The 24312-nt window shown below is 45.2% G+C and overlaps 2 protein-coding genes across 17 annotated transcripts in view; both read right to left on the bottom strand.

Annotated features, from left to right (window-relative positions):
* AAR2 (AAR2 splicing factor) overlaps positions 1-16462 on the bottom strand; it is a 67909-nt gene extending 51447 nt beyond the window's left edge. For 2 of the 3 annotated variants that reach the window (XM_073792955.1, XM_004311645.4), the window contains exons 1-3: positions 16099-16320; positions 12439-13247; positions 8533-8762 (exon numbers count right to left, since the gene is read on the bottom strand). In XM_073792955.1, coding sequence (XP_073649056.1) covers positions 8533-8762; positions 12439-13195 — 987 coding nt within the window. In that variant the 5' untranslated portion in view covers positions 13196-13247; positions 16099-16320. The other variant, XM_019950910.3, reaches the window with a different exon arrangement.
* Positions 16463-19339: 2877 nt separating this feature from the next.
* Positions 19340-24312, bottom strand: part of EPB41L1 (erythrocyte membrane protein band 4.1 like 1) — a 55573-nt gene continuing 50600 nt past the window's right edge. For all 14 annotated transcript variants that reach the window (XM_073792954.1, XM_073792946.1, XM_073792947.1 and 11 more), the window contains one exon: positions 19340-22814. In XM_073792954.1, coding sequence (XP_073649055.1) covers positions 22806-22814 — 9 coding nt within the window. In that variant the 3' untranslated portion in view covers positions 19340-22805. The remainder of the gene's footprint in view (positions 22815-24312) is intronic.

Raw genomic sequence — 24312 nt, 5'->3', positions numbered from 1 at the left:
AGTGAGAGACTGGAACAGGCTGGGTGCATACTCGTCATTCATCCTTCCCACCCACCTCTCCAACATCGCCATGGGGGTAACATCAACTAGAGGCAGGTATAACTGAAGGCTTCAGTCTGAAAAATAAGGCTTCTAATTTGAAAAGCACTATGTCCTTTTTAAAGAACTTGTCAGTCTAATCTTTACTACAAACTGGGAGGTAGGATAGGAAATTACTATTCCCATTGTACAGATAAGGATGGTGATAAATGCTGAGCAAGTGATAAATGTCAAGCAAGATCCAGTCCCAGTAGGCAAATCGAAAGCCTTCTTCCCTACCAAAACCTTCTTTTTGTCTTGACACAGACGTAATACATCCTTGATATTTTCAGCCGTGTCCTATGGGGAACCAAGGGGCTTGGAGACCAGGTGCTTCTGGAACTGTCCCTTCTGCAGGCCTCCAGGACCCAGGTCACAGCCTAGGTTGCCCGTTTTAAAAAACCAACTTTACTGATGCATAATTTACATACAATTAAATTCATCCATTTTAAGTGTTCAATTCGTTTTGATAAATGTATACACCCATGCAACCACTATATGATGTAATCAAGATAGGTATCTGTTTATAGCTTTTTCTTTTGGTATCCAGTCTATGAGTTTAAAGGCCCATATACCATCACAATCAGGATACTGAACCGTTCCATCACTCCAAAAATATTCCCTCACACTGCCCCCTTACAGATCAAATCCTCCCCTTGACCCTAGCCCCTGGCATCCATTGATCTATTTTTGTCCCTACAGTTTACAAACTTGTTATTTTAAAAATTCACAATTCAGAAGAGATGTTTAGACAGTATCTGGTTTCCAAACAACAAGTTACTTTGATTCTCTTGTTTTTAGATTAATTGTATGCCTTCTTATATAAATTTAGTAATGATCTGGTTATTTTATTTACTTAAGTGAAACAAGTAAACTTTTTAAAATCACTGAGAAATGAATCATCTTAATATGGGAATATTAATCCTGGATATTTTAAAAATACTTTTGAAAAAGGATAATAACATTTCACAAACATCTGCACTTTCGAACTAAAAGCACACCCATTGGGTATTTTTCTTCAAATTAAAAAAAAAAGGTATTAATACTTTTACCATTAAGTCTATATATTGTAAAATTGTACTTTAGTCAGAAATGTGAAAGCTTTCTTTTAAACCCCAGTTAAATAAATTGAGTTCAGTCAGGTCACCTTGAGAAATTCAAAATACCACGGTAGATAGCTGAGTCACTGCTTATCCTATTTTGTGGCTAGACCAAAAAGATGAAATTTCCTAATTTTTTCAATTCCCACATGATTATTCAACTTAGAATGAAACTAGCCAGAGGTAGTACATTTTATTTCCACTTGCAGAAGAAGTAAGTGGTGTTAAAAGCAAGACTATCACTTCACAACAATTACCAAGAAGGCGAAAAGCAGCAGAATCATGTTTTCTGAGGTCAGTTTAAAGAATTTGGGATGTTTCATCTGGGGCTCTAATCATATATGGGAGCCCACCACAGTGGGCTTTAGAATCAAAGTTCAGCCTTGCCATCCACTAGCTCTGACAAACTCAGGCAAAATTATGTGACCTCCCTGTGCCTGTCTTCTCATCTATAAAATGGGATTATATACTTAACTTCTAGCATTGTTGTGAGGGCTAAATGAAATAATGCACAGTAAGTGTGCAGAAGTGATAGTTGATGGCAGGAGGTGCAGGAGTAGGCAGGTGAAATTTATCAGAGCTGGTGTTATGACAAAAACACAGGCATATGCTGTTTTATTGCACTTCTCAGGTATTGCATTTTTTACAAAATGAAGGTCTGTGGCAACCCTGCATTGAGCAAGTCTATCAGCACCATTTTCCCAACAGCATTTGCTCACTTTGTGTCTGTGTCATATTCTGGTAATTCTCAAAATATTTCAAACCAAAAACATTACGACTATACCTAGGAATAAACCTACCTAAGGAGACAAAAGACCTGTATGCAGAAAACCATAAGACACTGATGAAAGAAATTAAAGATGATACAAACAGATGGAGAGATAGACCATGTTCTTGGATTGGAAGAATCAACATTGTGAAAACGACTATACTACCCAAAGACTCAATGCAATCCCTATCAAACTACCAATGGCATTTTTCACAGAACTAGAACAAAAAATTTCACAATTTGTATGGAAACACAAAAGACCCCGAACAGCCAAAGCAATCTTGAGAAAGAAAAACAGAGCTGGAGGAACCAGGCTCCCGGACTTCAGAGGATACTACAAAGCTACAGTAATCAAGATAGTATGGTACTGGCACAAAAACAGAAATACAGATCAATGGAACAGGATAGAAAGCCCAGAGATAAACCCAAGCACCTATGGTCACCTTATTTTTGATGAAGGAGGCAAGAATATATAATGGAGAAAAGACAGCCTCTTCAATAAGTGGTGCTGGGAAAACTGGACAGCTACATGTAAAAGAATGAAATTAGAGGGCTTCCCTGGTGGCGCAGTGGTTGAGAGTCTGCCTGCCAATGCAGGGGACACAGGTTCGAGCCCTGGTCCGGGAAGATCCTACATGCTGCGGAGCAACTAAGCCTGTGAGCCACAACTACTGAGCCGGCACGTCTGGAGCCTGTGCTCCGCAACAAGAGAGGCCGCGACAGTGAGAGGTCTGCACACCGCGATGAAGAGTGGCCCCTGCTTGCCACAACTAGAGAAAGCCCTCGCACAGAAACGAAGACCCAACACAGCCAAAAATAAATAAATAAAAGCCATTTCTAAAAAAAAAAAAAAAAAAAAAAGAATGAAATTAGAACACTCCCTAACACCATACACAAAAATAAACTCAAACTGGATTAAAGACCTAAATGTAAAACCAGACACTATCTAACTCTTAGAGGAAAACATAGGCAGAACACTCTATGACATAAATAACAGCAAAATCCTTTTTGACCCACCTTGTAGAGAAATGGAAATAAAAACAAAAATAAACAAATGGGACCTAATGAAACTTAAAAGCTTTTGCACAGCAAAGGAAACCATAAACAAGACGAAAAGACAACCCTCAGAATGGGAGAAAGTATTCGCAAATGAAGCAACTGACAAAGGATTAATCTCCAAAATTTACAAGCAGCTCATGCAGCTCAATATCAAAGAAAACAAACAACCCAATCCAAAAACGGGCAGAAGACCTAAATAGACATTTCTCCAAAGAAGATATACAGATTGCCAACAAACACGTGAAAGGATGCTCAACATCACTAATCATTAGAGAAATGCAAATCAAAACTACAATGAGGTATCACCTCACACCAGTGAGAACGGCCATCATCAAAAAATCTACAAACAATAAATGCTGGAGAGGGTGTGGAGAAAAGGGAACCCTCTTGCACTGTTGGTGGGAATGTAAATTGATACAGCCACTGTGGAGAACAGTATGGAGGTTCCTTAAAAAACTAAATCCCACTACTGGGTATATACCCTGAGAAAACCATAATTCAAAAAGAGTCATGTACCACAATGTTCATTGCAGCTCTACTTACAATAGCTAGGACATGCAAGCAACCTAAGTGTCCATCCACAGATGAATGGATAAAGAAGATGTGGCACATATACACAATGGAATACTACTCAGCCATAAAAAGGAACGAAATTGAGTTATTTGTAGTGAGGTGGATGGACCCAGAGTCTGTCATACAGAGTGAAGTAAGTCAGAAAGAGAAAAGCAAATACCGTATGCTAACACATATACATGGAATCTTAAAAAAAAAAAAAAAAAAATGGTTCTGAAGAACCTTGGGGCAGGAAAGGAATAAAGATGCAGACATAGAGAATGGACTTGAGGACACGGGGAGGGGGAAGGGTAAGCTGGGACGAAGTGAGAGAGTGGCATGGACATATATACACTACCAAATGTAAAATAGATAGCTAGTGGGAAGCAGCCACATAGCACAGGGAGATCAGCTTGGTGCTTTGTGACCACCTAGAGGGGTGGGATAGGGAGGGTGGGAGGGAGATGCAAGAGGGAGGAGATATGGGGATATATATATATATGTATAGCTGATTCACTTTGTTATAAAGCAGAAACTAACACACCATTGTAAGGAAATGATACTCCAATAAAGATGTTAAAAAAAAAAAGATTACGACTCACTGAGGGCGCAGATGACGGTTAGCAGTTTTTAGCAATAAAGTGCTTCACTAAGGTATTTTCTTTTAAGACATAATGCTACTGCACACTTAATAGACTATGTATAGAGTAAACATGACTTTTATATGCACTGGGAAACCAAAAAATTCATGTGACTCACTTTTGGTGATATTCACTTTATTGTGGTAGCCCAGCACCAAACCCACAATATCTCCAAGGTATGCCGGTACTACAGACATCATTGTCAGAGCTAGTGTTTTCCCTCGAGAGTTAAAGGTGGACACTAGTATTTCGAATACTGGCAAGAAATGAAGCTGGAGAGCCTATTTAGTGGCCTATTGCGACTAAAAGTATTAAAAAAAACCAGGTTACATGACTATAAGCCTAAATGCTATGCAATCAGTAATAAGAATTCTTATTTTGTACATAATTCACTTTATAACATACTATTAAATTCAGATTATCCTTTCATTGGTTTTAAACAAATTATGATGACTCAAGTTGCTTCAAATAAAAGAAAAAACTGTATCTATTTTTATAAAACAAATAATTTTTACTCAAGCTAATCCATGGGATTTGTAAAAATCAGTGGCATCTATTCAAAGGGGCCTCTACTGGCAGAGGGCATTATGTCGCTGATTTTACACAAGCTAATGTGGCTGTCTTTAAGTGCTCACACACAAACACCAGTCCCTCTCCATGTGTAGCAGCCATTTAAACTCTGAAGTAAGAAAGCCAGTTCCACTTACTTGATGACCTGCGGGGAGAGCAGGCGGCTGGCTAAGGAAGGCTTTTATGGGCTGATTCATTCACTCACAAACACCCGGAGTGAGTGCCTGTGTGTAGGGTGACAGGATCTCACTGCCAAGATGGCATCAGTGAAACTTGCCATCAAAAAAGAGAAAAGTTTTGAAATACCCTTTCTGCATTTTGCCCATTGAAATCTGTGTCATCCTTCAAGCTCACGATCAAATGCCCCCCTTCACAAAAACGCCATTCCTGACTCTCTGTCTCCTCAAATCTCAACTCCAGCCTGAATGAACCAACCAACCCCTCTCTGGTGCTCCTAATGCCCTTTGACCAGACTTCACTGTTTACACCTGTCATAGCAGGGTCATCTGTTCACACTGCCACAGGAATTATGCACTAAAAACACCCAATAACACAAAGTGAGATCAGTGCTAGGCCTCAAGTAGGTGTTGCATATAACCAGATGAACAAAAAATAGGCGTCTGGTAAAAGCCCATGGCTCAGTGGGGAAGTCAGGCAGACAATATATACATTTCACAAGCACAGCCTGTGCAATATAATAGTGACACGTACAAAGTAGGCTAATAGTATGGAAAGGAGGGAGATATCAGGGATGGCACCACAGAGAGGGATGCCTAGAGGGCATCCTGTAGGATCAACAAGTACAGGCGGAGGGAAAATCAGGTTCAGTTAAGAAGACATGAAACATGGGTACAAAGTTTCAGTCGTGCCAGATGAAAAAGTTCTAGAGATCCTCTCTGCTTATAGTTAACAGTACTGTACTGTACACTTAAAAAATTAAGAGGGTAAATCTCATGTTACGTATTCTTTACAATTAAAAAAAAAAGAGGAAGGCATGGAACAGCATGGCATGTCTGGCAACTTGCAAGGAGACCACTGCTGCTGGAGTTGATGGTGGAAAATAGGGAAAGGAAGGAAAAGCTGGAAAACAGATTAGGAGCCCGATCAGAATGGGTATTATCACTTAGGTTTGGGCTTTTAACTTTTTAGGCAACGAGGACCACAGAGAAATAGAATCAGAGGTGCATTTTGGTGGCAGTGTGGGAGACAGATGGACTGATGGGGGTAAACATGGAAGTTGATAAACTCTGATGCAGTCTAGATGAGACCAAAAGGCCTGGGTTAGGAAAATGGTACTGCCTTCTAAAACACTTAGGGCTACCTGGAGTTATCTGGTTAATTCATTTGTTTACTTTCCCACCAAAATCTAAACTCCAAGTCAGGGACTCTGTCTGTCTTGCCCAGAGCTACATTTCCCATCCTAGAACAGGGCCTTGTATACAACAGGTGCACAGCAAACGCCTGCTAAATCAATGAAGAGATGCTTCTGCACAAGTCCTTCAACTTTCAGAGTTTTATGTCAGCTGCCTGATCACATGGACTCTTCCAACAGTATGCTGGTTTTAGAAAAGTGCTCTGTACCTCTAAGAAACAGGCTAACTCATATACATATTCCTCAACACTCTGAGAAGAACGTTGTATATAAAGAAAGGATGCTTAAAAAACAGGTGTTGAGGGGGCTTCCCTGGTAGCGCAGTGGTTGAGAATCTGCCTGCTAATGCAGGGGACATGGGTCCGAGCCCTGGTCTGGGAGGATCCCACATGCCACGGAGCAACTAAGCCTGTGAGCCACAAGTATTAAGCCTGCGCATCTGGAGCCTGTGCTCCCCAACAAGAGAGGCCTCGATAGTGAGAGGCCAGCGCACCGCGATGAAGAGTAGCCCCCACTTGCCACAACTAGAGAAAGCCCTCGCACAGAAACGAAGACCCAACACAGCAAAAATAAATTAATTAATTAAAAAAAAAAAAAAAAAGAATAAGGTCTTTGAATGCAGAGAATGTGCTTTAAAAAACAAAAAACAGGTGTTGATATATTTTTTTTTAAGGCACATGTCCAGGATTTTTCCAAATAATGACATCAAATTTTCTTGGTGAAAAGTCCAAAGACAAAATTCTTCTAATCATCAGCTTTGCACACCCTACCTGGACATCGAGCAATCCAGCTGGGCCCTTTCTGCTTTGTAAATCATTGCTGGCAACAAAGCCTCAGCAATGAGAGCTCAGCTGCTGGTCATGCTGACAATGGTTGGACAGCCAACGACACACTGCGGCCCTCCTATGTTTGCACGACAGCACTAGGGCATATCACAAGGGCAGCACGTATTCCCGCTGCCAGAGGCCAGTTAGCAGGCTGCTGCCTCCTACTGCTCTGCAACCCATGACCCAGTAACTGGGGCGATTTCCCCTGCAGAGGAAGGCTAAAGGGATTTAATTTCTCTGTGATATCAAGAACCAATAAAAGGGCAGTTTTATAACTCTCATGAAGTGGAATACACCAGGCTCAAACCATCAGCCTGACTGACTCATCCCCATGGTCCACACAAGTCCTTCAACTTCAGAGGTTTATGTCAGCTGCCTGATCACAGGGACTCTTCCAACAGAATGCTGGTTTTAGAAAAGTATTCTGTATCTCTGAGAAACAGGCCCCTGATAGGTATGTCCACTAATGTCAATCAAGACTCTTTTCGGTGGGGGGGGGCGGGGATCTACACTGTATTCGGTATGTAGGGGCATAAGCATAGGCCTTAAACCAAGACTCAGGCCTGGGTACAAATCCTGACTCTGCCACCTACCAGCTGTGTGACCTTATATTAATGATTTAATCTTTCTGAGTCTCAGCGTTCTCATTTGTAAAATGGGAATAATCCTCCCTGTCTCACGTGCTCCAGAGAGATTAAATGAGGGAACCCATATAAAGAGATAAGCATGGTGCCTATTAAATGCCACAGGCATTTAATGACTGTTCATTCCTTCCCTTACCATGGGTGGGAGTGAGAGGTTAGTGAATAGCCACCTTTTAAGGAGCAGGCCTGTGGGGGTCTCACACACAGTGAAAAAAAAGTCATGAAACAGAAAGTATGGAAACTGACAGCCTGCAGCTTCTGCCTCTTCTATACTTGAGAAAGTTACACAATGTGAGTGACAGAGGCTGTCCCAAGAACATAAAGGAAGCTAATCTGTTTGCAAAGGGAGGAAATAGCACAGGATGGAGATTGTAAGTTGTTTGAAGCTTCTTCCCTAATTATCACTCATAATGAAAATTTAATTGCTGAGTTAGAAGCAAATTTCACTTTTTCTGTCAGAGAATCTCTGAAGAAACTGGCACATTTTGTTTGAACAGGAAATCAAAGTTACTTTAATGCCTAAATGAGATCTAAGGAGCTGCAGATGTTTCCCTGGGAATAACTAGCTTCAAAACTCTGTCCTACTGGTTTGCAGCAACTTACAGCTACAGGGAGGCAGAAATAAAAACTGTTTTGAGCCAAGTTGCTCAAGGGGTGGGGCTGACTCAAATTCCAAGTACCCCAGTGCTAGGCACCTTGGGGGGCGAGGCGGAGAGAAGGAGAGAGGGTCTCTGGAATTAAGGAGCTTATAATCAAGTAGGAGAGAGAACCAGGGAACAACCTACTATTAGGAAACTGAAATGATGACAACTTGGCTCAGGAAAGAACAGCAAAAAAAAAAAGGTAGGCCTCCAAGGGCACTTTCACACACCCTGGCCTTAATTCTGACCCACTTGGGTGTCAGCCAAAAGCCTGCTCACCTGTAAGGTGCTGGTGAGGAAGTTGTCCTGGGAGACAATGTCCACAAAGAAGTCGGCGGGGATCTCACCAAGCTGGTGGTACAGGATGGAGATGAGGTTGACGTAAAGGGTGTGGTGCTTCACCATGGCCTCTTCTGACCGGCACAGAAGGTTCAGGAGCTGCTTCCAGTGCTCGAATGCCTCGTACACGTTCCCCAGCAGGAAGCATACAAAGGCAAACTGGAGTTCACCTGAAAGGTGCAGAGAGGAGAAATGATCCTGAGGGACAGGAGTACCGGCTGACACTACTAAGCCGCCAGTTCCACTGGGCCTCAGCAATAAGTGGCTTTCTATCCTTGTCACTCTTCCAGAGCCCGGCACAGGGTTTTGCACCTAGCAGCTGCTCAATAAAAGTTTGCTGAACTGCTATAAACTCAAGCCATGAGAAACCAAACTGGTTTTGGATTTCTGTGACATCTGAGTGCAAGAGAAGAGGCACACAGAGTATCTGCCTAGCATTTAACAAGTTTACAAATGTGTCCATGGATATTATGCCAAGTGGATCCCCAAACTGGCTGCCCATCTGAAATACTAAGAGAACTTGTTAAAAATAAAGCTGCCCAAGCCTCACCACCAGAGATCCTGGTTGAGGACAGATGATGGGGCCTCAGTATCTGTAGCTCTAACAAGCTTCCCGGGTGCTTCTGATGCACACGGTCTGCTTCAGGGTCAGGGAAATGCTGCATTACACCACATAATCCTCAGCCCAACTCCGCAAGGTGATCAGGGAAGGTGGTATTTGCCTCATTTCATAGATGAGGTCAAGCAAATTGCCCAAGGTCACACATCTAATGCTTAGCAACTGAACAATGGAAAGATAAAACAGATTTCTTTTTAAAATTTATTTACTTTATTCATTTATTTTGGGCTGCATTGGGTCTTCGTTGCTGTGCGCGGGCTTTTCTCTAGTTGCGGTGCGTGGGCTCCTCATTGTGGTGGCTTCTCCTGTTGCAGAGCACCAGCTCTAGGCGCATGGGCTTCAGTAGTGTGGCTTCAGTAGTTGTGGCTCGCGGGCTTAGTTGCTCCGTGGCATGTGGGATTTTCCCGGACCAGGGCTTGAACCCATGTCCCCTGCTTTGGCAGGCAGATTCTTAACCACTACGCCACCAGGGAAGCCCTAAAACAGATTTCTGTTGGGTGGGAACAGTCCTAGAGCCTCCCTGAACAAGAAAATTCATGAGTACTTGTTCCAGGGTTAGCCTGCCAGCCAAATTATTTTTCCTAGTTTAATCACAGGGCTCTGTGATTTGATCTCTATGAGCAGCCTGTGGTTAAGAGCATGGGCTCTGGAGCCAAAATGCATCGGTTCAAATCTCAGCTCCAACCACTTAGCAGCTGTGTGACTTTGGGCACGTTACTTAATCTGTTTATGCTTCAATTTCCTTATTTGAGGGTTGTAGTGAAGATTAAATGAATCAATATAGTATACATAATGCATTTAGCATAATGCCTGGCACAAAGTATCACTCAAGAAATCTTAAGTTATTATTCCCACATTCCCACCAGATCCCTGTCTCAAACAGAGACCTGGTAATCCAGAAGCCATTGTCCTTGGGCAAGCAGCTGGGTCTCTAGTTGCCAAGATAAACTGTTGCTGATCAGAGACGCTCTCTCTGGCTTCAAATTTAAGGAGGGCTTCTGTGGTATATCTACGTGTGGGCCATAAAAAGAACAGATGTACTCAACACTAATACCTCTTTAAATGCATGGTGTCTGATCTGTCACCTCTGGAGACCTGGAAAAACTAGTTCTCTGTTCCTAGGCTTGTGGAACAAAGTTTGATTTGTGTGGATAGCTACCTAGTCTAGGTATTTTGAACATCTGATCAGTATTTTCAAAATATAGTTAAACTTTCTATAGGTTAGAAAATTTAACCTTTTCTAGAGGTTAATGATTTGCTTCTTCGGTTGGCTTTACCTTGTTAGTTTGTGAAAATACGAGCTTATTCTCTGAATTTAGGGCATTTGTTTAAATTCATACATTTCTGGCTCAGTCTAAAATTAAATTATGAGATCAGAAATAATTTCAAAGGACTGTCATGAAGATACAGTAATCCCTGAAACAGACCTTTTCACAAGATTACTTTGAAGAACTGAAATGTTTAAGAGGTAGAAAACAGGATTTTTGTTCATTTTTTTTTCTGTTTATTTTTAAGCCAGAATTTCAAGTGTTACTTATTAAATGAAAATAGATACACCCCATAAAATGTCCCTTTTTATCAGCTAAGCCTATTATGTAAAAGGCCCTATATTCAAAATTCTCACTGATCTTCCAATAGAAAAAGATGTAAATATTGGACAACTTATACAAGAAAAAATATTAACAACTATTAAAGATGTGACAAATGTTCGCTATCACTAGTAATCGGAGAAATATAAATTGAAACAAGATGTCATTTTTCAACTATCCAGTTGGAAGAGACCTTTGCTAAACTGCCATATCAAATGCCATGTCAAAGGTGATGGGCAACAGCCTCACCAGCTGGCAAGGATGCATGACCTTCTCCTGGCAACATGCACACTCTGATCCAACAATTTCACCCCGAAATGTATGCAGAAGGGCACACAAGGACATTCATTAGACGCCACTTATAATAGGGAAAATAGGGACATCTTAAAGATCCATCAACAGGGGTTGGTTCAATTACTATGGAACATAAGTAGCCACTAAAGAGAAGTGACCATTTCAGTGACATGGAAAAATGTTTATATTAAAGCAAATTACAGAATAATATACTGTAGTCTTGTTTTTGTAAAAATATTATATATACAAAAACACACAATTGAATAAAAAAAGACTAAAAGGAAACACAAAAATATATTAAACTGAGAAATACATATAAATATATACCTAAAAGATGGAAAATAAGTACAACAAAGTGCAAAACAATGGTTATTTCTAGGTGGTGGGATTTGGAATTTTATTTTTGTTTTTCTTCTAGGATGAATATATGTTATTTTTTTGTAATAAGGGGGAAAAACAACAATAAAAACTATGACAATTAAAAGAAAATCACTGGGACTTCCCTGGTGGTCCAGTGGTTAAGAATCCGCCTTCCAATGCGGGGCACGTGGGTTCGATCCCTGGTTGGGGAACTAAGATCCCACATGCCATGGGGCAACTGAGCCCATGCGCCACAACTACTTAGCCCACGTGCTCTGGAGGCCGTGCCCCACAACTAGAGGAGAGCCCGTGCACCACAACTACTGAGCCCGTACACTCTGCAGCCTGCGTGCCACAGCTAGAGAGAAGCCCACACACCACAATGAAAGAGTCCACGTGCCACAACTAAGACCTGATGCAGCCAAAATTTTTTTAAAATAAAATTTTAAAAATTTAAAGAAAAAGAATTGGACCTTTAAAAAAAAAAGAAAAAGAAAATCACTGTTCTGGATGAAGCCTTGAGAGAGTCAGGAGCAAACTGAGCGGGGAGGTGGGAGGCCCCCAGGAACACGGCTGGGCCTGGGAACCAGGAGCCCTAGGCTTTGGTCTCACTTCGACTACACCACTTAGCAGCCAAATCCTTTCCCTCTATGGACCTCAATCTGTAAGACGCGGTGGCAGGGAGGCTGGGCCACACCATCAGTACACAAACACAGGACTGTCTGCATCAGGTTCACCTACAGTGCTTGTCTGTTAGGTAGACAGAGAGATAAATTGCTGGGGCCCCAATCCAGATCTCTTGAATCAGCCTCCAGGGGTAAGACCTGGGGATCTGTATCTTTAACAAGCCTTCTGGGCAAGACCGCCTCCTAGCCAGGTTTAGGAACCACTGGACTAGATAACCCAAGATGTACTCCTTGTTCTCAAGCCCTCCTACTATATACACCTCCCCTGGCCCACTCTCAAAGCCTCGTTCCTCCTCACCTAGCACGTCCTGGGGACTTTGGGGGAACTGCTTGCTGAGCACGGTCTCCAGAGCATAGCTCAGGTCCATGCTGTGCCTGGTTATCTCGGCCGGCGTGGCACCTGCCGGAAACATCTGTGTGGGCAGCTCGGAGAACCGGATCTCTGTGCCGGGTCTGGGCTTCATCTCGGGCAGCCGGGCCAGGCCTTCCTGGTAGCTTTTGCACTCAGTGCCGCAGCGGGGTAGATTCTGCTCCACCCGGTCCTTGGTGTACTTCATGGAGAGCACAGGCAGCACATCTGAGAAGGCACAGATCTGCCGACTCTCGGGCTGGAGCTTCTCCACTGTGGCCTCGCTGATGAAGTTGGTTAGTGAGATCCACTTCTTGAGTGTGGCATATGGGTAAGGTCCCAGGAACTGGTCCAGCTCCTGGAGGTTGGCCCTCATGGCCTCCACCACAGCCTCTGGGGCTGGGGACAGGTCTACCTCTTCCTGGACTGCATCCCAGCGGAGGACCTTCAGCCCCCGCTGCTGTAGGCTAAGGAAGAAGCCCATACGGGGGCCCACCTCCCTGGGATTGGCCTTGTCCACAGAGCTGTAGTGGAGGAAGTGGATGCCTGGAGGGATCATCTTCACACCCCGGAACTTGGGCCCCACCTCCCAGGAGTTGTAGTCAATGCCAAACTCTGTCCCCTTGGGCATATTCAGGATGACCACAGTGGCCCCTTCAAAGAAGAGGTGCTTGGCAAGCTCAGGATCCATCTGCATGGCAGCCATGGGACCAGTGGTGAGTGACCAAAAAGAAAACTTTTCTAGTTTTCCAGAACAGCTGAAAAAGAAATATATCAGAGTTAATCAGAACCTGGGGAAGGATGCTTCATTTGCTGAGCATTCTCTATGTGCTAGATATTGAACTAGACCCCTGACATAATTATCTCCCTTAATTTTCACCACAACCCCGCATTGTTTTACAGATGAAGAAAATAAGACTCAAAGAGAAGAGGGGTTTTGTGTTTTGGTTTAATGAGCAAGAACACTCACTTCACAGCTGGAAAGACATCAGTTAAAGAAAAGTGACATGTTCAAGGTCACAGAGGACCCAGTTAGAACCTGGGTACCCTGCCCTCCAGGCCAGTGTTCTTTCCACTGTTCACTCAGGATCTACTCTCAGATCTCCTTCTCACAACAGAGGATGAAGGCAGAGAAAGCTTGGCTGGTCCATTCTAACTATAACTCTGCCTAAACTGTCTTAAACTCTAACTCTGTCTAAAACCTATTGCTGGAGAGTCCCCAGAAGAGTTGAGAAGCACCCACTCAGTTTCCTGTAAGCCTCAGGGAAGGCCCAGAAATGGACCAAAGGTGGAAAGTGGGTGCTCAGTATCTAAAATTCACAAAAGGTTTGGGCAGTGAAAGAGCTTTTCAACCACAACCACACCCTTCTTCTCTTACTTATAAAAAACCTGAAGTCCAGAGAGTGAAACGACTTCCCAAAGGGTTCACAGTCAGTAGCAGCTCTGGACTGCTCACCCAGAAGGGATCCAGGAAGCACAGCTGGCCTTGGATCCGAAGAGAAAGACCATAGAACATTTATTTTGTCTACCTCTGAACTACCCATGAGGACACACTGATAAAACTTCTGTAAGCAGACACACACTGCCTCTGTATTTATAAGAATGGTTCCAGGGCTTCCCTGGTGGCGCAGTGGTTGAGAATCCGCCTGCTAATGCAGGGGACACGGGTTCGGGCCCTGGTCTGGGAGGATCCCACATGCCGCGGAGCAACTAGGCCCGTGAGCCACAACTACTGAGCCTGCGCGTCTGGAGCTTGTGCTCTGTAACAAGAGAGGCCGCGATAGTGAGAGGCCCGCGCACCGCGATGAAGAGTGGCCCCCGCTCGCCGCACTAGAGAAAGCCCTCACACAGAAACCAAGACCCAACACAGCAAAAATAATAATAATAATAATAATTAATTAATTAATGAAAGGTGTTGTTATAAAAAAAAGACCTGGCACAGCCAAATAAATAAATTAATTAATTAAAAAAAAAAAGAATGGTTCCAACATTAACTAATTTAAACAGGACAATTATCTAACCCTTTAGTCCCAAGACACCTACCTATTCAATTCAACAAATAACCCTGGAATGCCTGCACTGTGCCAGGATCTTTGCCAGGCACTAACAGAAACATTCACAGAGTAAGACAGTTACTGCCCTCTAGGCACTTCCAATCTAGCCAGACATACAAACAAGGCCCCAAAACTTCACAAACAGAAGGACCAGCTGCCTGTTTAATCCTTTTTACTCATTTTATTTAAACAAACAAAACAAAATAAAACCATGAGGAAAGGAAGAGCAACCCTTTTCCAAAAATGTTAAGGACATATTTTATTGTCTTAACCCAATACCCACCACAAATGACTCTCACTCTAAATCAGCATTATTTTTCCAAACTGCAAGTCACAACCTGTTAATGGGTCAAGAGATCATTTTAGGGAATCTCAGCCAGCATTAATTTTTTAAAATAAAAGGACAGAATTTTTAAAAATCAGAGTACATCATAAATATTAAAGCTAAGTACTGTTTTCGGAAGCTTTGTGTGTTTGAATGGACTCTTGGCCACAACATAAAATGTATTTGTTACTGTAGGTCACAATCAAAAAAGTCTGAAAGCCACTGCTCTGAATAATTTATATCATTTTCCTATTCCTAATCTTGAATTCAGAAGGTACTTAATAAATATTTGCTAGATGAACAGCTATCGCATTTAGAATAACTGCTCATCAATTAGCCATCTTCCCTGGTGGCATCTGTATGCCCCTCCTTGATAATGCCATTCCTTTCCTTCTATTTCCACCAGACTGTAATTCTCCTCACTATATCTTCAGCAGCTGGCACATGGCCTGGCACAAAGAAGATGCCTTGGGAGGCAGAAAGTCACATCCACCCACTTCTCTCTACCACCTCCTTAAGCTAAGCTACCACATCCCTCACCCAGAGAGCGATCGCCCCTTCAATCCCTTCTCCATCCAATAGCTGGAGTGACCTTCTCAAAGCACTAATCTAAGCATGTCACCACCCATACTTAATATCCTCTGAGAGGCTTCTCACGTGGCTCTTGGCAAACTAAATTCCTACCATGACCTACAAGGAAGGCCTGCGTGGTCTGGTCCCTGGCAACTCCTCCAGCTTGTGTCGTACCATGCTTTCCCCCACACGCTCTCTGTTGCAGCCAAACTGACCTCTTTCAGACCCTCAAACAGGAGGCTTCCCTGATAGAAAACTCTTCCCTCCCCTCTTTCTCAAATCATTTTTCTGATCTCTGCTCAATATTCATCTCCTCAGTAAAGCTGCTTTGACCGGGTCTAAGTCAGTTCTCCTGTAATTCGCTCTCACGGTGCCTCGTATCTTTCCATGTCACTTATCACAGCTGCAATTTTGCAAATGTTAATAGAGGGCTGTCATCTCCAGGAGACGTGGGTCTTTTGTATCTCTAGCACATATTAGACACTTGGTAAACATTTGTTTAATAAAAGCATGATACCCATTTTGTAGATAAGAAACAAAGCCTCGGTTCGGAGAAAAGACCTTAGCCGAAGTTACAGAGAGTAGCTCAGAACCACGTCAGGCGGAGCCACGGCCTCCGGCCCGCAAGTTCTAAAGTTACGAAAAAAAGCAAGTTACCGCGGGTGCCCCAGGAAGTCCTGGCGACGGTGTATCTGGTGACGGTTTCTCAGGGAGCAAGGCCTGTAGAGACAGGTGGGTCCCACCACCGGCCCACAGACGGGGATGTCCCAGTCCCCGCTAGGTGCCCTAGTGCAGGGCCCTCCGCGATCCCAAGCTGGGAAGAGGGGTGGCCGGACCACACAGACAAAGCAGAGGAGTTAAAAGAGGACAGGAGGCCGCGCTCACCGACTTGGGTCTTGCCTCAGGCTCAGGCACCGCGGAAGCGCACCGGAAGTTCTCCCTCTCGGGCGCCGGACTGGAGCAATGGGAAAAGGGGCCGGGCGGATCTCTCGGTCGCGGGAGGAACGGTCCGCCTCTGCAGGTTCCGCCCCATCAAATATTGCCTTTTGCTACTTTTAGTTACTGGTTTTAGCTTCTGAACAGTGGATAATAACTTTCATCAAACGATGCACTTTATATCCCGCTCCAGAAACACATCCACCAGCCATGGATTTTCGGTCTCAATCAGTCATGGTTTCTGAGGCTGGGGTCAGGTTCATGGCTGCCCAGTAGCCACAGACAGAGGCTCAGTCGTGGTTCGGTTCAGTCGATCTCTATCCGAGAGACAGTGTCACAGCTGGCCCGTTATCACCCGGTCCCAGCTTCCAACCATACTCAGCTGTAGAGGAGAGCTTCAGAAACCCAGCCCAGAGAGAACCAGTCTCACAGCAGTAGTCACCACATCGGTCCCTCTAGCTATAACCACCCAGTGTCCTCCGACAGTGCAGGCCTACTATGATATCTCAGTCAGGCTGTAAACGCACCTTGAGGGAGGAAACCTGCCTGTCTTGTTCTCCACTGTTTTCCTGGAACCTAGCACAAAGCCAGGCACAAAGGCCCAGCTCAATACATATATTATGCATTTAATTAATGACAGTAATTCTTTATTAATTAATGGCTTCTATTTTGGAGCCTAGCCCTGTGCTGGGTGGTTGTATCAGTCAGGGTTCAACCAAAGAGGCAGAGCCAACAGGAGGTATATAAGAGCTTTATTACAAGGAATTGGCTTACATGATTGTGAGGGCTGCCTAGGTAAGTGCAAGATCCATAGGGCAGGCCACTTGGTGTATGATGTCTAATCCTTGCACTAACCCTACTAAGCATGCCAATCTGTCTCAGTCAAAATTCATCCCTTAGTGGGTTACAGACTAGACCGGGCCCTGCAGTCATGGTTGATCACAACGAGCTGCTGCTGGATTAGCCAGAGATGGCCTCCATCAGTCACAGTCATGCGTGTCAATCTGTCTGTCATGTCAGTTCCATTTCCTGCATGAAGCAGCTCAGCTCCCTCCCCACCCCTCCCCATTTCCAGCCTTAGGTGCTGAGCTCCTTGGTCTGTTTTCAGAGCTCCCTATTCTAGCAGGACTCACCATCTTCTGAGACTCCAGGGCACTGAACTATGGGCACAGGAGCCATAGGTGGTAGCTCAGGAATCCCAGCTGGTGGGTTGCATGTCCACCCAGATCAGGTTTCTCAACCTTGGTACTATTGAGATTCCAGGCTAGATAATTCTTTGTTGTAGGGCTGCTGTCCTGTGTGTTGTAGGATGTTTAGCAGCATCCCTGGTCTCTACCCACTGTATGCTAGTAGCACCTCTCAGTTATGACAACCAAAAATATCTCCAAACATTGCTAAATGTTCCTCGAGGGACAAAGTCACGCGCATGCGCGCACACACACACAAGTTAAGAGTCACTGATCTAAATGAATCAGCCAGGTTATTCCTAAGCAGCTTGGAGGCTGACTCTGTATTTATGGGAGACAGAGACACAGATCCAGGGTGGGTGGGAACCCAATGTTTGCAAACCTTGTCCTATTTCAGGACCCCAGGTGTGACACATAACTAAAGGAAACCTACAGGGAAAATTCAGGGAAGGATTCACAAAACTCCTGGAAGCAATTGCCTCTGACAATGGACAGGAGTCTGGAGAGAGTTGAAGAATTGCTTTTCACTGCATAGCATCTTGTAGCATTTAATGAATTACCTTTAAAAAGAAAAGACAGTATTTAGTGTTTGAAGTTATAGGGAAACGCTCAGGATTTAAGTCTTTAAAAGTATTTAGAATGGGGGACTTCCCTGGCGGTCCAGTGGTTAGAACTCCGGGCTTCCCCCGCGGGGGGCCCAGGCTCGATCCCTGGCTGGGGAACTAAGATCCCGCATGCCTTGCGTCACAGCCTTCCCACCAAAAAAAGTGTTTAGAACAGCATGTACAAGGTGACTTCAACTCTGATAAAATACATATACATGAGAAAAGACTGGAAGAAAATGGACCAGAGAGTTAGCAGTGGTTCTTGCTTGTGAGATTTGGGGTAGTAAAGAAAGGTGGTTTGGGGTGAGCTGTCTGGTAGAATGAAAGCAAAGTGCTGGTACATGAACCTCAGGTAGCCCAAGGGACACATTTAGGTTTCACATGGATTATGGTTTTTAAGTTTTAATATTCTTGCATTTACTTATGAAGACCTCCTTCCTTTGCCAAGTGACGCTAGTTTTTCATTTGTGGAAGTAATATAGTTTCCTTTTTAAATAATTTTTTTTTTTTTTTTTTAACAGAGAGTCAATTGAAAGAAAGATGATGTCAACGTTGGGACGGGTAGCATGTATGGGGTTATGGCAACATTTGCTGTATACATTATCCACTCGGCTCCCATGAAGGAGGATGTGGGAAAAGACCCCAATGGCGGTGCTCTTCTTTCAAGTGTGTCTCCACATACCAAGCCCCTCTGTGTCCTGGGTCCGCACGCCTACTCTTCCTGCTGCCTAGAATGCTCTCACCCAAGTTCTTCACCTTACTCGATCTTTCTCTTCACTCAGCTCAAAAATCATGTCCTCAGGGAGGCCATAACTGGCCACCTTATTTAAAGTGGTCTCCTTCAGTGATGATCCCCTTCCCTGATGCACTTCTTTCCTGGTGCTGATCACTCTGGAATCATCTCTGAGTGCTCACCTGTTTTGTTATCAGCTTCCTCCACTAGCCTGTGAGCTCCTGGAGGTCAGGGGCTTTGTCTTATTTGTTGTTGTACGTGTAAAGCCAAAGCCAAGACCTGGACCACGTTGGGATCTGCAAATATTTGAATGAAAGTGTTGTAGGTTGAATGAAAGTGTCCCAGTTGGGATCTCTCCACCCAGTTTTAGCCCTTCCCACGATGCCAACTTGTACTGGTAGCCTAGGTCAGAGACAGAGAGAGAGATGCCAAGGCAGTTTGTGGTTCAGCATCAAACACATTTATTTCACTTTTATTGAGTATACAAGAACAGAGAGCACACGCATACAGCACGGAGCACTGAGGTGGGGGAGCGCGGGGACAAGAGAGGAGAGAAGGGTGCGAGTAAAAAGGACCAGGACAGCATCGCAGTTGGTTGGGAAGGTGCTTTTGGAAAAAAAAAAAAAAAAGTATATATTTAGAGTGATGTTGTTCATGCAGTTTCAGGCCAGTCTTGGAATGTGCTTGCAGGATTCAAAAACTGAAACAGGTCTTGGCACTTCCTATACCCTCAGATGGAAAAGATCCCAAGAAAGCAAAAGAAGGGAAAACAAAGATCTGTAGGCTGGCAGAGTGGCAAAAGGGCATGGAGACCCTCTGCTTTCTCCTCTTCGTTTTGCACGTGAGGAAACTGAGGCCCCGAAGCGGGAATGGGACTAGCTCAGTGGCACGTGGTGAGTTAGGGGTTGAGCCAGGATGGCCACCCAGAACTCCTGACTGCCCTCCAGGACTTTTTCCACCATGCTACATGGTCTCCTGGGTGGAGAGGTGGCACAGAAAGGATGCGAAATGTAAAAAGGAAAAGTAGGTTGAAGACAGACAAGACAAACGTCTATATTCCCTATGAAGAGGAGGATGGGGAGGAAACAGTGCCCTAGATTTCAGCTTTGCAGCTCCCCTCCTCCCTGCTGGCACTGCCTGCCTCTCGGCGGAAGGTCAGAACATCTGTGGGATGGAGAGCTCCACAAACCCTGGCTGGCCCACAAGCTAATAAGCCTGGTCACATCTTCCCTGCCCTAAAGCCACACCCTTAGGGTCTGTAGGCAGGCACAGACCCAGAACAAATATTCTCTCTCTGAGGTATGTCCAGTGCTCTCGGGACACCTGGTTCCTGCAAAGACAGGGATGCCTGAGTCCAATTCCAGGTGGCCCGGAGAGGGCGGAGCCACTCCAGCTCTTGGCCCAGAAATGCTGGGGGCTCTCAGGCTGAGGAGGACAGGAACGAGGTTCTGTGGCTTCTCTCCCAGGACTGTAAAAAGAACCTGGTGCATTCGAAGTGTGCCTTCGCTCTCAGGGGGAGTTGGAGTGGGCCACCAGCCTGCCCCAGAGGGGATGTGGCTGACTGTGTCACCTGGGCCCCAGGTGCAGGGCTCTCTCCGCCCTCTCTCCATCCCATTTTTGCCCACAGAGGCAAACACTGTTCCGGTTTCTTGTCCTGCCTCAGGTCAGCACCAGTTAAGCAGCTAAGCATATGTGTCACCGGGGTAACTAATAAGCAAGCCAAGCCCCTCTCTGGGACATCCCTAGGCAATGTCTGATAATTGGAGAGAATTCGGAAATGTTCTCAGAGCGGTTAGAGATGTAAGCCTGGCTCAGGGCTCTTCCCAGGTCCCTCTGCTCCCCCCCACGCTTTCTCCTTGAGCCTAAGGATAGTGCCTGACACAAGTAAGTACTCAATAAATATTTGTTGAGTGAATTTGCCGCGTGCTTTAGAAGCAGGATGGGGGAAATGAAATGGGACTGAGAAAGTGAAGGGCAGTGTGGAAAAACTCCCTCAGAAGGGGCCTCATTAAGCTCAGGGAAGCATCTTGTGTCAAGTAAGCCTGGGAAGGCCCACGTGTGCCAGAGGGCAATGCCAAGCTTTTGATGGGGGTCTTCTCCAAGGGCTTCTGTGGTCTCAAGGCCATTTTTGGGACTCCGAGGGCACAGGCTCAGAGCGCAGACGCCGACTGAAGGCGAGGTCTCTAAAGCCAGGGTCTTATACGTAGATCCTCCTCGGCTTACTCTGGGGCAGGCGAAGCCGTTGGGAGTGCGGTTTTGACCTATCAGGGCCTGCCCTGTGTTCAGTCTCTACCATGGCTGCTTTGGCCCAGGAAGCAGAGAATGATTCAGACAGAATACAGGAGTGGTAAAGGAAAAGACTGGGCTGGGGATGTTCAGACAGCCAGGTGGAAGCCACCATCTTCCGCGGCAGCTGGGTATGTCACCTCCCTCGGGATGGGAGTCAGCTGTCACAATGCGGTCAGGAAAAGGCAAGACGTGGCAAAACAAAGAGAGATTGAGAAAGGAGGCGAGCCTCCTAGGGAGGCGGGGGCGCTGAGCCGGGAGACCTGTGCAGCAGAATCCTAACTCTGGACCCCACGCCTGAGCACAGACCAGACCCCTGGTTGCTACTGCCCAGGGGGAGAAGGCATCTTGAACCACACCCGTGTTGCTCCCTTCTTGCCAAAATCCCTGCCTCTCCACCTGGGGACCCCGCCCCTCCCCACCAATCAGTCAGTTACAAACACCACACACTGTATTTCTACACTGAACCGTCGGCTCCTACTGTGAGCGACCCACAGCCAGAGTCCGGGTCTCCTTGGCAGGGTCGGTTCGGTGAGATCTAGGAACCTTGGGATACATCAATCACAGTCAGATAATTATAATTTTAAAATGTCAGCTTCATACTTACCAGCACTGTTTATTTTAATATTTGTTTCCTGTTATATGTAATATACATAACTTAAAAGCACATCCGTACGAATCTACGAGCTGCACCTTCATAATGAGAACCCATAACACACAATGTCTACTTCACCTCCTGCGGCTTGGTTTCACATTCTTGCTTTGCTTTGCTTTTTCTCGCTTCCAGTGAGAGTCATCTGCAGTGGCCCTCAGCAGGACCAGGACACAGAAGGTGAGGCGGGGGTGGGGTGGGGAAGAGGGAGGAGGGAACCCAGACAGAAAATGACTGACAAGATGTGTGACAGTCGACGGGGAGGGGAGGCGGAAGAAAGGAAGGTGGATTTTGCAGCCCAGTGTCAAGACCCAAAAAATAAGAATCTAGTGTTCCTCCTCCTCCTTTCCGAGCAGGGACTTTTCTCTCTTGGAAAACGTTTGACGGGGCGTGTCTTGCTGCTGCAGCTTCTCTTGCTTGGCTGCAGAAGTGTTTTCCTTTGCATTTGAGTGGGCAACAGACGCAGGAGAAGAAGAAATGGGATGCTCGTCCACTGAATGGAACATGTAGAACCCGGGTCGCATTGTACTTCTACAATCAGCGCGGTCTGGCTTGTCTTGGTTGTTCCCCGGGGCTTCAAGGGGGGTTGGGACAGGCGCGGCGGGGGGGTGGGGGGGGGCGGAGCAAGGGATTATTGTTGTTATAATTTTTTTTTCCTGAACAATCCCACCAATTCTTCAATTTGTCTGCAAAGGAAATGTAGGCGTTCAGATGTTGGCCGTTGCTGTCGGCCGAATGCTCGGCCAGCCCCGGCAGCAGTGCAAGGACGTGATGTTTCCTGTATATATATCTATATCTATATATATATCTATATATATATGCTTTTCCTTTCCCAGTCTCTTGTCAGGGACAGTACGTCGCAGCTGGGACGTCGGTGTTGAGTTGGAGAATCCAGAATGAAGGCCCCTTCTTTACGGTTCTCTGGCTTGGGTTGGACCAGAAACGCCAGCATCTCTTCACAGAGGTCAGGATTCCTGAAGCCAGAGGTGTTGCGGGGAGAAGATGCAAAGGAAGGAGGAGAACAAGAAGAGTTAGTAACTTTTGTCACTCATCTTTAAATACATGGCAAGAGGTTGTCTTCCCTGTCTTTACCGTGTGCCATTTATTATGACTAGGGAAGATAGAGTGACTTGTCCAAGGCCACACAGCTTGTAAGAAAGTGGCCGCTGAGAACTGAAGCCACCTCTGTCTGACTCTCTGACTCCAAAGGCCATGCGTGTTTTCTGGGTTGTTTCCAGGCAGGTGGTATCTTTTACTTTGGCTGGAAAATTTGTCCAAGTTTCCTTGAACACTGAAAGCTAAGATTATACTTGTTTCCTTTTGTCTTTCTATCTGCTCTCAGTTCTAAGAAATGTTTAGTCATGATTGCAGATCTTCTTTTTTTGTCTTTCCCTTCTGTTTGCCACTGCCTGCTGTGTCCTGGGGGTTAAACCCCACAGAGGAGTGTTTAAGTAAAGAAACTGGAGTCTGGATTCCAACTCAGGTTTGACTCCAAAACTCAGTGGTTAAGGGGCATGGGCTCTGAAATCAGACAATTCTAGTTTCAAATCCCATTCCACAGTCTACTAGCTCTGTCATCTTGGGCAAGTTTCCTAACCTCTTTAGACCTTAGTTGCTCCCTCTGTAAAATGGGTCCCACCTCACGAAGTTGTAGGGAGGATTCAAGACAAGGCTCAGCATATAGTAAGTGCTGAGTAAATACTGGCTGTTCTTATTACTATTGTTGTTAACTTAACCACATTTGATCTCATTGAGGGCAAGGGCTGTGTTTTACTTATTGTTGTCTTTCCAGGGCCCAACACCATGACTGACACACAGCAACTACCCCAAACCATTTAACAAGTGGCCTGTTGTCCCTGCCCTTTGCCACTTACATATGGTCAGGTGCTAACGGAGTTGTAGAAATTTGATCCTTCTCAGCTCATTTGACAAATGGGAAAACCAAAGCCCAGAGGGTTCAATGACTTAGCAAGTTGGTGGCAGAAACAAGACGAGAACCCTAGGCTCCTGCTTTGGAATAGGTCATCCCCACCCCCATTTAATTAAAAATTTGAAAGTAAGAAAGCTCTGGGAAGCTGGCTGGATGCTGCCCTCTTGCTGGCAATGTTTGGGAGACAGGTCTTGCGTGGAGGAGATGGGCCAGTGAACAAAGATGGAGCAGAAGCCACACATCTGGCCTGTGAGTTGCAGGGAGAGAAGAGAAGACTCTAAGATGGGCGTGATTTCACAGTCACAGCAAGAACTTCAAGGAGGAAGAACTTCATAAAGAAATCTACTGGAGCAGGGACAGGTGTTCCTGGAGGATTCAGGGAGGGGAGAGAAGATGACTGGCAAGATGGATGCCCACGTGGAAACAGGGCCTCGTGCACCAGGCTGGTGATAGAAGTTTAGGGTCTGACTTGCTCAGGGCTCTCATCAACCCCTCAACATGACAAAACTATTGGGACAAGGAAGCAGCTTCACATCGCCGAG

Source organism: Tursiops truncatus, chromosome 15 (assembly GCF_011762595.2).
Source record: "Tursiops truncatus isolate mTurTru1 chromosome 15, mTurTru1.mat.Y, whole genome shotgun sequence".
Classification (NCBI taxonomy): domain Eukaryota; kingdom Metazoa; phylum Chordata; class Mammalia; order Artiodactyla; family Delphinidae; genus Tursiops; species Tursiops truncatus.
Note: the sequence above shows the minus strand (reverse complement) of the source record. Positions and strands in the feature narration are given on the sequence as shown.